The 12,299-nt window shown below is 39.1% G+C and overlaps 1 protein-coding gene across 2 annotated transcripts in view; it reads left to right on the plus strand.

The window, feature by feature from the left end:
• Positions 1–12,299, plus strand: part of LOC137624533 (spindle and kinetochore-associated protein 1-like) — a 130,962-nt gene that overhangs the window by 66,958 nt on the left and 51,705 nt on the right. For both annotated transcript variants that reach the window (XM_068355406.1, XM_068355407.1), the window contains exon 2: positions 3,712–3,794. In XM_068355406.1, the coding sequence (XP_068211507.1) occupies positions 3,723–3,794 (72 nt within the window). In that variant the 5' untranslated portion in view covers positions 3,712–3,722. The remainder of the gene's footprint in view (positions 1–3,711; positions 3,795–12,299) is intronic.

Raw genomic sequence — 12,299 nt, forward strand, 5'->3', positions numbered from 1 at the left:
TGGCTTTGTCTAAAACAGTTAGTGAACTTCACGGTCTCTCCTATGACATCGCTCATTCAAGGGGATGGGGAGAGGTAAGCTTCAGCTTCGTCCCTGAGTTTGTTGCAAAGACTCAAAATCCAGGGATATCGGATCTTATACTCAATTCCTTCCGTAAAACAAGTCTCCGTTCTGTAACTGAAGACCAAGATCAACTGCTACTATGTCCAGTAAGGAGTTTGAGGTACTACCTCCAAAGAACATAAGCAGCTGGCCCCCGTATGCCAGCACTTCATCAGGACGGGGAACGTCAAGAGGAGGATCACAAAGAACACCATCTCTGCCTGGATTCGCAAGGTCATTGATTTCGCACTGAATCCAGATACTCCTCCAACACGCCGACCCAGAGCATACAACGTCAGGGGCATTGCTATGCCATGACGTTCAAACGAAACTACTTTTTTAGGAAAAATACAAATTACTTCCAAATTTGTCATTTTTCTGTGACACAGGTGTTAAAAGCAGGTGTGTGGAAACGACGAACTACGTTAACTGCCCACTACCTGCAAGACATAACTCACAGAAACCTTGACAAATTCACCTTAGGTCCTATGATGACAGCGCAAAACGTGGTCAATTGTCTCCTATTCCCCCTTGTAGAACAAGTAGCAGTTGGGTAAAGGCAGATGTTACGCACGAGTAAGTCTGGAATGTATGTGTGAGTGATTGGCCACTTCTGATTTCATTTTCCCCTCTCTTGGGGCTCAGCATCCGAGGAACTCTGCAAGCTGACCTCCTCTGACTAAAGGTGGGTACCATGCTCTTTGTGCATCTTTGGATATTTTTATATGATTTTGTCCCTGTTCTCCAAGCGAGGTGGAATCGGGCAATGTCTGGGTGAGAACCTTAGCTCCAGTTTTACACTTACCTGGTCAAGTCTCATTGCTAAATTCTATGCTAGCACCGATTGCCAATGCCGTCATCCTTTAGGATCATGAGGTGTCAGGGTGCCTTTTAAACAGCTTGTGTGTGGCACAGCGGGACACCCCGGGATAGTCTCCAGCTAGTTGGTTTAAGGATTTCCACCCATCATGAGGTGAGTCTCCTATGTAAAGAGCAAAAGGATTGTTCTGCCTGATCCGTCAGGTGCTGAACGATATTAGGCCATCAAAAAACCTAAAAGTAACGATGTTCATGCCAAAGTGGCCATAGGTGGAGTGTTACCTGGATTTTCTAGATCTTCTCATAGAAGTTCCAAAGGAACTTGGCCAAACCTTCTACGTCAGCCTTACTTGAAAAATTTTCTCGAAACTTCTCGTTGCCTGTCTCTTCACGGCTGTGGGTTATCCAGCACTTTTTCTTTAAAAAAAAAAGAAAAAAAAAAGCAAGCTTTTCTAGACCATATATATAGAAAATATTTATTTTAATGTTACTATTTTATTTTTCCTTTTTCCCTTCCTCACTGGGCTATTTTCCCTGTTGGGGCCTCTGGGTCTATTGCATCCTGCTTTTCCAACTAGGGTTGTAGCTTAGCAAATAATGATGATAACAATAATAACCAAAGAAACTTTAGGGCTACCTCCGTAAGTGCTCTGTAACGGTCTATCAAGTAATAAGGTCACTTTTCTGCAATTTGTGTTGTAGAAGGAACACTGCTTAACTCAAATCATCTACTGTATTATTCCACTGATTGCAGACTTTTTATTTTCCCCTTGGAAGGAGAAACTTCTAGTCACTGCTGTAAGAAGGCTATCCCTTACTCTTATCCCAGGTTTTCAAACTGAAGGGAATTGATCTCGCCTCCTTGTGGGAATTTTCAGCATTGACTAAGAGTTTTGAGCAGTCTTGCACATCACGGGAATTCAAACCCACTCCTTACTCTCAAGACAGTCCTTCTCCTAGCTTCAGCCCCTCCAAAGAGAGTGAGCTAGTTACATGGCCTATCTTCTCTCGTTTCAGACTCCAGGGGTCGGAAAGATGTTACTCTATTGTTCCAGAGTTTATTGCCAAGACTCAAAATCCATCAATTTTTTATGATAGATTTGACTCCTCCATCTCAACGATAAAGGAGATAACTGATGATCACGACAGCCTGTTACTTTGTCCTATAATGGCAGTTCATTATTACTTTTAAAAGAACCGCTCCCTTACAACCGTCCATCCCTAATTTGTTTGTAAGCACAAGTCAAAACAAGAAGGGAATAACCAAAATTACCATATCCTTCTGGTCATGTGAAGTCATACCTCAAACTTTTAAATCTTTGGGAGAAGCACCCCCTGGAGTTCTTCTCAAAGCTTATGACATATGTGGTGTTGCTGCATTTTTAGTGTTCTGCAAAAACCACTCAGTATGTCAAGTACTTAGCACTGGTTTTTGAAGAGACAAACCACTTTCATCGCACATTATTTAAAAGACTGGACTCACAGATCACTGGATAATTTCTTTTTGGGCCAAGTGGTGGCTGCACAGCATGTAGTCTGAGACTTATGCCTTTGCATGATGGCTAACTCTGTGTCACAATCTTCAGTTATTCTCAGCATAAGTATGTATGAGAGCTGAATGAATGATTTCTTTCTTTTGCTCTTCCGAGTATCACTTAGGAGTATCAACATAGAAGACCGCTTATGCAAATAAGAATATTTCTGTGACTTTACAGTATTTCTCAAGTTTGAACATATGGAAATTTTTAAAGATTATTCACAAATTTTCACAAACTTGTTGGGGCTGTGACTCACTCACTTACCTTTTTTCATGATGCTGACATCTCAACCTTCCCTCTCTTACGAGCTGGTTGAGATTGTCCTTATCCTTTGGGTCAAGGGTCTAGAATGTGCCTTATCTTCCTCTTAGACTTCCTCTCTCCTAAAGAAGACCCCTTTAAATGATAATGGTTTGTATTTCACGTAGGAACAAACTGCACATTTTTCAAAAGTATTTGTATGTTTGTATTTTTCTAGCTATATAAACTCGAAGTCATTTAATCTAAATTTCCCGTCTTGACCGTGAATTTGTGATGCAAGTCACGTTGACAAAGCCACTCCTACCGCTGTGAGTTGGATGCTGGCAACCATATAATGTTACAAGAATCCCCTTCTAGTCATAGCTAAACTGCAATGGAGCATACCCCGTTTTAAATGTGTCAATATTATATAGAAAGGAAAAATACAAATTAAAAAAGAATTGTATTATTTTGCTGTACAATATTACATGTAGCTATTTGACACCATATTTCTTTTGTAGATGTTATCCTAATTTAAGTAGAAACAAGTGTTCATTATAATCTGTCACAGTAGGTACTGTATTAAGTTTTCTTTGGAAATGATTGTCACACGTACACTATATTGCCTCTATAAGAATAATATTTGCAAAATTTCCTTGGATACTTCCATGAAGTTTTTGTCTGATTAAAAATGCATGATTTTTATGAAGTAAATTGATGGTATTTAAGCAAGTAAAAGCACACACTTTCAACAACTTAACTGAGATTTGATGATATGGGGTTATGTGTAATTCATTAATTTTTAAAACTAAAATGTGGTTTTCTAAAAAGTGAATTGATATACTGTATGGTAAGATAGAGCCATATCCCTGTTGATCTATATCTGATTTCCTTTCTAATGGCTTATAAATTGTTATGTTCATCTGCATTAGCATCAAGACAACATTGTGACTTATGCTACAGAATATGTAAGAGTAATTTTCTTTCATGGAAATTTTTTTTTCAATTTCAGTATTTTTAGATATGGCAGTCAGCACTGTTAAAGATTTGTCATCACTTGAAGATTCCTTCCACCAGATGCTTTCATCATTGCAGGTAATTCTTCTTGAAAGTTTTGATATTACTGTATTAGAAGGGAGTTTCTTATTTTTTGCATTATTTTCAAAAGGCTGTGAACCATGGTATCTGCAACACTAATTTTATTTATGGGGCAAGGAAATTGATAAGTCGTAGTTCCTACACGGATGCAAACCATCTTCTTTTGATAGGTGTGCGAATTCAGTGAAGCTGGAATAGTTATTTAAACTTTTAGCAAGGTAAAATAGCTGCGTGTTGAATATTGGATCTGCCTCTCTCACGCGACATGTCAAGCAATCCTCACTTATATTTTGGCCACCGGAGTGTACTGAAGTACATCTCAGCGTCTTCATTGTTTCAGATTGAATAAATGCTCTGTAAGATAGATGCATTTGAGGGATATTGATGGAAGAATTCAATGATATGCAGTGTTTGATGATAACTATAATTGTGGGAAAGTTTTCTGTGCTACCTGCCGGTATGCAACATATTTGTTCCTGTTGGGCAGCAAGTCTGTTGCTTTGCTATCCCTTGTATGTAAGGCCTTGCAACAACGATGACAGTGTGATCTAAGGAGTTTTTTATTTTAGGCTTCACAAGTCTCCATCGAAAGAACAGTCGGTTGCTGAATGAGTGAGAAGGTAAGAGCTCCTCCCTTCCCCTTTCCTTCAGTGTCTCAGATCCTAGAAAGGTGCTGAGGACACATCTCCTGGGTGTGCTGCTGTAGCTCTTTTCCTGCAGAGTCATCCTTATTGGGCTTCACGAGTCACGGCTAATATGGAAGATGAACTGGAAAGTTGATCTTTAAAATTCTACCAGTTTAGCTGGCTTATTTTTTTTTTGTTTTGGGAATTTATGTCAAAGAAAATATAGTTTTTTATTAGTTATTTAGAATGTATGTTTTAAGTGTTTGTAATCCATTCATTGTTTTGCTGTTTTGTGATATTGAAAGCATCAATTTTTCTTTTTCATTTTCTTTAAAAGAGAGGGAGTCTGTTAACTTTCTTCAATGTGTATTCGAAGGACTCGTTGCGCTTCGCGCAGTTCATTTTATTTTGGGGTTTTGTTATTGCTGGAGAAGGAGGACGGTGGTGGGAGTAACAGCAGTGTGTGGCTACCATTGAAATTGTCTTGGAAATGGTCACCAGACTTTGCCCTGCCACACTGATCTACAATCTTAACATACCTTACAAGTTGACATCTTTGAATGACACGATCTACGTGAGTTGCGCATGCTCTCTCATCCATGTGCGCTAGACCTCACCAGGGAGATAGAATGTAGTTCTACACAGTGGTTCCCGCAACAGAAGTCTTCTGATCACTCACTTCTGCCGCCATTTCTCTGTGATTAGGAACGAGTCTTGAGAAAGATAATCCTTTGGCATTATTTGCTCCTACTTCTCTCCACAAGTTTGAGAACTAGTCAGATCTCTTACACAGTTTCAGGTTCTGATTCCCTGGATCTTCTTCACGCCTGCATTGGACAACAGTCTCGTAAGACTTAAACCCCACAGTGTTTTTTCTTTTCATCCCCATTTTTTCTGGGGATTGAATTCAGCTCATGCTTATGCTTCGGACTATAGCAACTTAGCTTCGAGGAATCCTCTTCTCTTACTCCCTGTCTCCGTTGACCCATGCTCCCCCGGGACAGGTGCATTCAATTTCAACCCTCCTTCCTCGGGATTCTCCTTAGGAGAGGCTATACACTGCCAACCCTTAGCTTGACCTTGGTCTTGTTCGTCAGCTTTCTGACAATGACCCTCTCCCTCAACCTGAGTTTAACCATCCAGCCATAGGAATTCGAAGTTCGAAGCCTCGGCTGGATTTCATCTCTAGGGGTAACAGCGTTCTTGTCTACGAGTTAGGTTTAGTCCATAGTGGCTGTGATCCTCTCCTACGAGTTCGGAGTACTCATCACATATTCAGCCAACTTGTCTAGTCCAACCTTTAGGAATCCTTCAATCCCTGTAGCGAATCCCTTGATGAATCACACAGGACTCCTCAGCAAACTCCCTTGTGAGTATTGATGATCGACTTACACGAATCTCCAGCTCGTGAACAGGTGATCCAAGTTGAAAAAAAGTTTTTTCCACTTGCAAAGGCTTAAACGAATCACTCTCTTGCCCCTCCAATAGACTGAGGTTAGCTACATGGCCTGAGAATCTGCATCCACCTGTTAAGGTGCGATGGCGGGTCTCTATAATCTACGTGAATCACAACATCCGTACGGACATCCAGACTCAGGCATTACATCTTTGCATGACTACGTGTTTCATCAAAGGATCTCCGAGCTTCGACAGTCAGTTTTTCCTGTAGAAGTCTTAGTTTTTGACCTCTCCTCCTGGAACAAATTTGTTCAACAAACTCTGTTCGGCAAGTAGGTGGGAGATACATTACTGTCAAACAAGTAGTAAGACCACAGGACTTTATGTGCATGCACATCCGTCATCAGAGTCCGAAGGGTACCATCACATAAATCTCCTGAGATGAGGGCAGCCTTCATAGTCCTATAGCAGTTCCATCAATTCCTGATGGGTCACTTGGTGGGTTCTACATATACTTGTTTGACGAAGTCCGTTTTAATGAAGTCGTTTTGAGCAATATTCTTTGAAGGATGGTCGTTTTCAGCGGAACTATTTGAGCGATTAGTAGGTTAAGTGTCTCTAAAAGCGATAAGATAATCTTGGTGTAGTGGGAAATTAAAAGTATGCATTTTAAAATCAAGACTACATTTTTTCATATAGTGAGGACGTATGACTCATTAGCTTTTTATTTGATATTAAGTAATTGTACATTTACCCATCATGAAAATCATTTTATTGAAACGTGGACAAGACAAAGTACAGTAAGCTTCGCGAAGTTGCAAATGAAAATGGAGCACATTTCGTAAGTTTCTGTTCACCAAACAATCTTGTCATTAGAGGTACTCTTTTTCAACACACGAACATCCACAAGTATACATGGACTTCACCATTTTGCAATTACAAAAATCAGATAGATCACATTGCCATTAATAAAGAGAGGAGGAGGGGACTGAGAAATGTAAGAAGCTATAGAGGTGCAGATATTGGTAGTGATCACCAGCTCCTCATTGCCACTGAAATTAAAACTGAAAGCACCCAACAGAAAGATGGATAGAATACCTAGGTTTAATACAACTAAGCTTTTAGAAGAAGAACAAACATTTGCAATTGAATGTAGGAATCGATTTGCAGTCTTAGAGACATTAAAGACAAAGAACAGACAATTAATGAAGACTGGTGTGATATTAAGAATATATATCAGTCAGTTGGTAGCAAAGTCTTGGGACACAGTTTCAAGGAAAACCCATTGATAATGAATGATACTTGGGATACTATAAAAAGAGACAAAGACAGAAATTGATTGTTGAAAGTTTTTGAGGAAGTAATGAAAATTACAAGGTAGAGCATGTTAAATATTCCAGTATTGAAAGTGAGGCCAAAAGAAAAGCCAGGAATGACTGGAGAGAATAATTAGACAATAAAGCAGATGAGGCTGACAAAGTTATGAATTCAGAAACTGGCTATGGTGTAGGAATTGCTCTTAGAATTATTAATGAAGTCTCTATTGGGGCAAAGAAGAAGCATATACCCATCCGAAAGAGAGATGGCTCTATTATAGCTACAGAAGATGAAGAAAGATAACATTGGATGGAACACTTTAGTGAGGTTATGAATAGGAGATATGAAGGGAATAATTTGATTGATATACCTGAAGCTGATGAAGACCTTGATGGGCCCATGAAGGAATTCAGTGTGTTTGCAGTCAAAGCTATCCTCAAAAAACCAAAGAGATGGGAAGCCCCTGGATACAATGGAATAACTGCCGAGATGGTACTGGCCAAAAATGAAGTGACTCCCAGACTACTTACAAGATTATTTTGTAGAATGTGACATGAAGAGGCAAAACCTGACGAATGGGAGTTAGGAGTGTTGACTGATTACAATAATTACAGAGGCATAACACTACATCAGTTACGAAAATACAGTATATATATATATATATATATATATATATATATATATATATATATATATATATATATATATATATATATATATATATATATATATATATGTATATATATATATATATATATATATATATATATATATATATATATATATATATATATATATATATATATATATATAGATATATATATATATAGATATATATAGATATATATATATATATATATATATATATATATATATATATATATATATTTATATATATTATATACTGTATACACACACACACTCACACACACACACACACACACACTCACTCTCTGGAACCTTGACATACAATTGCCCTAATATACGAATGTTTTGAGATACAACAGAAAATTTGCGAAAATATATGCTTTGATATATACAACGAAATATTTGAGATACAATTTTGCGATTAGTGATAGTTGTATAGGCGACCGATAGATGCCGTTCGGTCTGTTTGTTTGTTGGTGCTGCATCGTTAACACGTCATTGTCTAGTTCGTTGTATTTGTGCCTGTTTTATTACTTATGGGTCCCAAAGCTAAAGACAAAGCTGGTGATAAGAAAAAACCCAAGAAAATTATCAAATGCAATAATGCTTCCAAAACGAAATAGAACATTTAGTGAGACAGAAAGATGAATGATTTCTCTCTCTCTCTCTCTCTCTCTCTCTCTCTCTCTCTCTCTCTCTCTCTCTCTCTCTCTCTCTCTCTCTCTCTCGGTAATAAATGAATTTTTTTTTTCTTTGCTAAATTTCTGTTTGACGCTGTATAATAAAGCACCACAGAGCTAAAATTATAAAATATCGTGCATCGGCTGTAGTATGTCTTATTAATAAAGGAGTTATTTGATCCGAAAATTGAGGTTGACTATGGACTAGGCAGGGTTGATCAGGTGATTTGAATGTAAACAGTGCATAAGATTATAATTTGCTATGTTTTTAATTATAAATACGATACTAAAATGTGAATATTACACGCATTATTATTGGATACAGTTAAGTGAAACGCTAGGGAGAGACAAGGACGAAACAAAATGACAAAGAGACAAGAAAAGAGGCGTTTAGAATGATTAATTAGATAAAAAAGACGAATGAATGCTAGAAAAGTGAAGATGAATAAAATCACGAAAAATAAAGAAAACCCAGAGTTGGCACGATAGTAAGTGTTAACGTAATTAGAAAAAAAATAAATAAAGATTAGTTTAGCAATGCTATTTCATTTGTGTTTATTACGTAGTTATTAGTGTACATACGTCGTTCCCTGCCACCCCTCCCTACCTCCTCCTCCTGCTGGCCTCACGTCATCTTTTGTTGTGGTAAGTAAAATTCCCCTTTTTTTTTTTATTGATTTTATTAACATTTATTATCATTTATCACATTAGACTGGGTAAAGTCTGTTGGGGGTCCAGATATCTATGGTTATCTTTGGATACGTCCCTGATTATACACGATATCTTCGGATAGTCGTTCCGGGGTTTAGAACCCTGTGATACCTGACGGTAATTTTCTTGTAATATCACTCGCAGAAATATTATACAGTAGGAAGCTACCGAAGGGAACTTCCATCAGGACGACATGACTCGAGGCCAAAAATAAATATATGTATGTGTGTGTTTGTTTGTGTATGTATATATACGCTCACACATACATACATAAAGAACAAAGCAACTCTAAGCACTCTTATGTGATGACTTGAAGTATATAACAGCAAAGGACAATTAACAACAACTTTAGATCATAGATATTACAACAATTGTTTGGAAAAAGGTGAGCTTTCTCATAGTTGTGATCCATTGAAAGTTGATATAGAAAAGATTAAGGATAAATTTGTGATTGCTGCTGAAAAGACACAATCCTCCGCAACGAATACTGCAAGATGCACGGGTTAGGGTTTCAAATGAAGTTGCATCAAGGTTTGGGATAGGGAGAAAAGGGGGTCACCACCCGCCCTTCCTGGGCCGGCAGCGGACATTATTATTCCCGAATCATACCACTTCTAGCAAAGAATTTCTTTCATTATATGGCAGTGGAGTTGGAGATAGTAATCATCTCATCATTTTTATTACTATTCTTTATAGTGTGGTTAATGTTTACATCATATTTCTTTCAATAGCTTGTCAAACTCTTGATCTACCTTGTTTATGTATATTTTTGCACATGAACAGTATTATAAAGTCGAATGTACATTTATCTTATGAAAGATATTGGTTAATGTTTATATTTCTCTCAATAGTCTTTGTCAAGATCTTGACACTAATATTTGTTTCAAACTTTTTTTGTAATACCTGTTGGGAAAGTTAATTTCAACTAAGGAATATTAAGAGTAGTAAAATTGCAGGATCCTAAATTCTCTCTTAATGTATCGCTTTAAATGAACTTATGTTCAATTTGCTTTGTTGTAAAATACTTCGCTCAAACCACTGGCAACACATTCAGTGGTATTGTAGAGCGACAACACCACAGTTTTGTGGCTTACTTAGAACAAACAAGGTGATACCTTTTTTCGCTATGTCGCTGACATCTGAGCAGAGCTACTCAGATAGTGACATTCGAGTGGTTCTTTGAAGCAGCCAGTTGCCAATAAACTCCTAACATTTTGGGGTTCCCTGATAATGGATCTGTTCACGACGCCTCTGAACTATTGGCTCCTGCTCTACTGTTCACCAGTCTTAGATCCTCGGGCCCTACGTCTAGATGCATTTCAACAATGGTGGGACAACATCGACGTTTACGCCTCTCCTCCTGTTCTGCTGAATAAGAAGATTGCTCAACAAGGCAAAATTATCTGCAAGCGTAGCATGAACCTCATACCTCTGCTTAACATCATGCAGGATGGTTTCTGGACTTTCTTCAGCTGCAGACGGAAGTCCTGAGAGAACTCCCTCCACGACACGATCTACTCAGATAACCACTTGTGAACATCCTCCATGGAGCCGTAGGATCCCTGCATCTGCACGCCTTTCCAGCATCTCCTTACACAGATGCTTTTCACAGCGAGTAGCGAAGAGTATGTTCCGGATACCTTTGGAATTTTCCAGCTGCCGGCTACCAGGCTAGTGGACTACCATCGGTGGTTGGTGTCGTGGATGGGGTATCTCCCTCCCTCATTGCCAATTCCAGCAATTGTGGAGTTTTTACCTGGATACTTTTGGGGGGAAAACTACTCTTGATCTTGGCGGTGAAAGGCTACCACTTGTCCTTGAGCCTCACCTTTAGACTGAAAGAAGTTAACATTTCCTTTGTGTCTGTGTCGGTATTGTCTCTCTTCATACAGAGTTTCAAGCTTACCTGTCCTCAGTCGGAAGTTAGTCCTCCTCCATGGAGCATGGTTCGCGTCCTTTGGTCCCTGAAGGGTGCCCCCTACGACCCAGGACACCAAGCAGATCTTCACCTGACCTTGAAGACCGGTTTCCCGCTCGCGTTGGCTTAGGCCAAGAGAGTCAGCAAATTCCGTGGTCTGCCTACGATGTCTCTCATTCACAGCGATGGGGAAGGTAACACTTGACTTCGTTCGTGGCAGCATCGGATCCTATATTCGAAGCTTTTCGGATTTGGAGTCCTTCGTAGTGTGACTAATGATCCAGATCAACAGCTACAATGCCAGGAAGGAGCTTGAGGTGCTACTTCGAGAGAACTACAGGAGCTCGCCCCAGAGTGTCAGCACTCATCAGCTCCAGCAAGGTCAAGAGAAGGATCACCAAGAACACGTTCTCAGCTTAGATTCGTAAGGTTATAGACCAGGCATTGACTCCTGATCCTTCTACTCAGCAGAGGAGACTTAGACCACATAACGTTATGGTCATGTGTCATCCATAGCGTTTAAGAAGAACTATTCTGTGACGCGGGTCCTATAAGTGCATGTGGAAGTGTCAAACAACCTTCACCGCACACTTTCTGGAAGACATGACTCACAGGACATAGAGACAGTCTCCATTGGCCCTGTAGTGGCTACACCACAAATGGTTTAAATACATCGGGCTTCTTGATGGACAAGTAGCAAATGGTGGAGGGCAGAGTTTAACCAGGGTTAAGTCTGGGATGAATGGTGAAAAATGACTGGCTCTTTCTTCTTTCATCTCCCCCTCTTTTGGGGAACAGCACTTATGGTACTCTGCGAAGCTGTCTGCTGGTAAAACAATTTCCATTGTGTAACCTGAAATTACATATAAAAATGAGGCTAAATATCAGTTTAGTAAGATTGGTGTTACTTTATGGACATTAGTTGTGGTATGACAATGAAACAATATCCAACAGATTTTGTAGATTTGAGAACAAAGCCCTCAGAAGAATATTGGGAGTTAAATGGCAGGACAGGATTAGAAACGAAACTATAAGTGAGATTACTCAAGTGCCATATATGGATGAGATCATGGTGAGGCATAGATGGAGAGGGTTTGGACATGCTCTTCGCATTGCCAAGATAGATTAGTTCACCAAACTTTTGTCTCCACAAGGCACTAGAAGAGTTGGAAGGCTATGAAGTGTGAAGTAGGCGATTATGAGT

This window comes from Palaemon carinicauda, chromosome 31 (genome assembly GCF_036898095.1).
Source record: "Palaemon carinicauda isolate YSFRI2023 chromosome 31, ASM3689809v2, whole genome shotgun sequence".
Taxonomy (NCBI): Eukaryota; Metazoa; Arthropoda; class Malacostraca; order Decapoda; family Palaemonidae; genus Palaemon; species Palaemon carinicauda.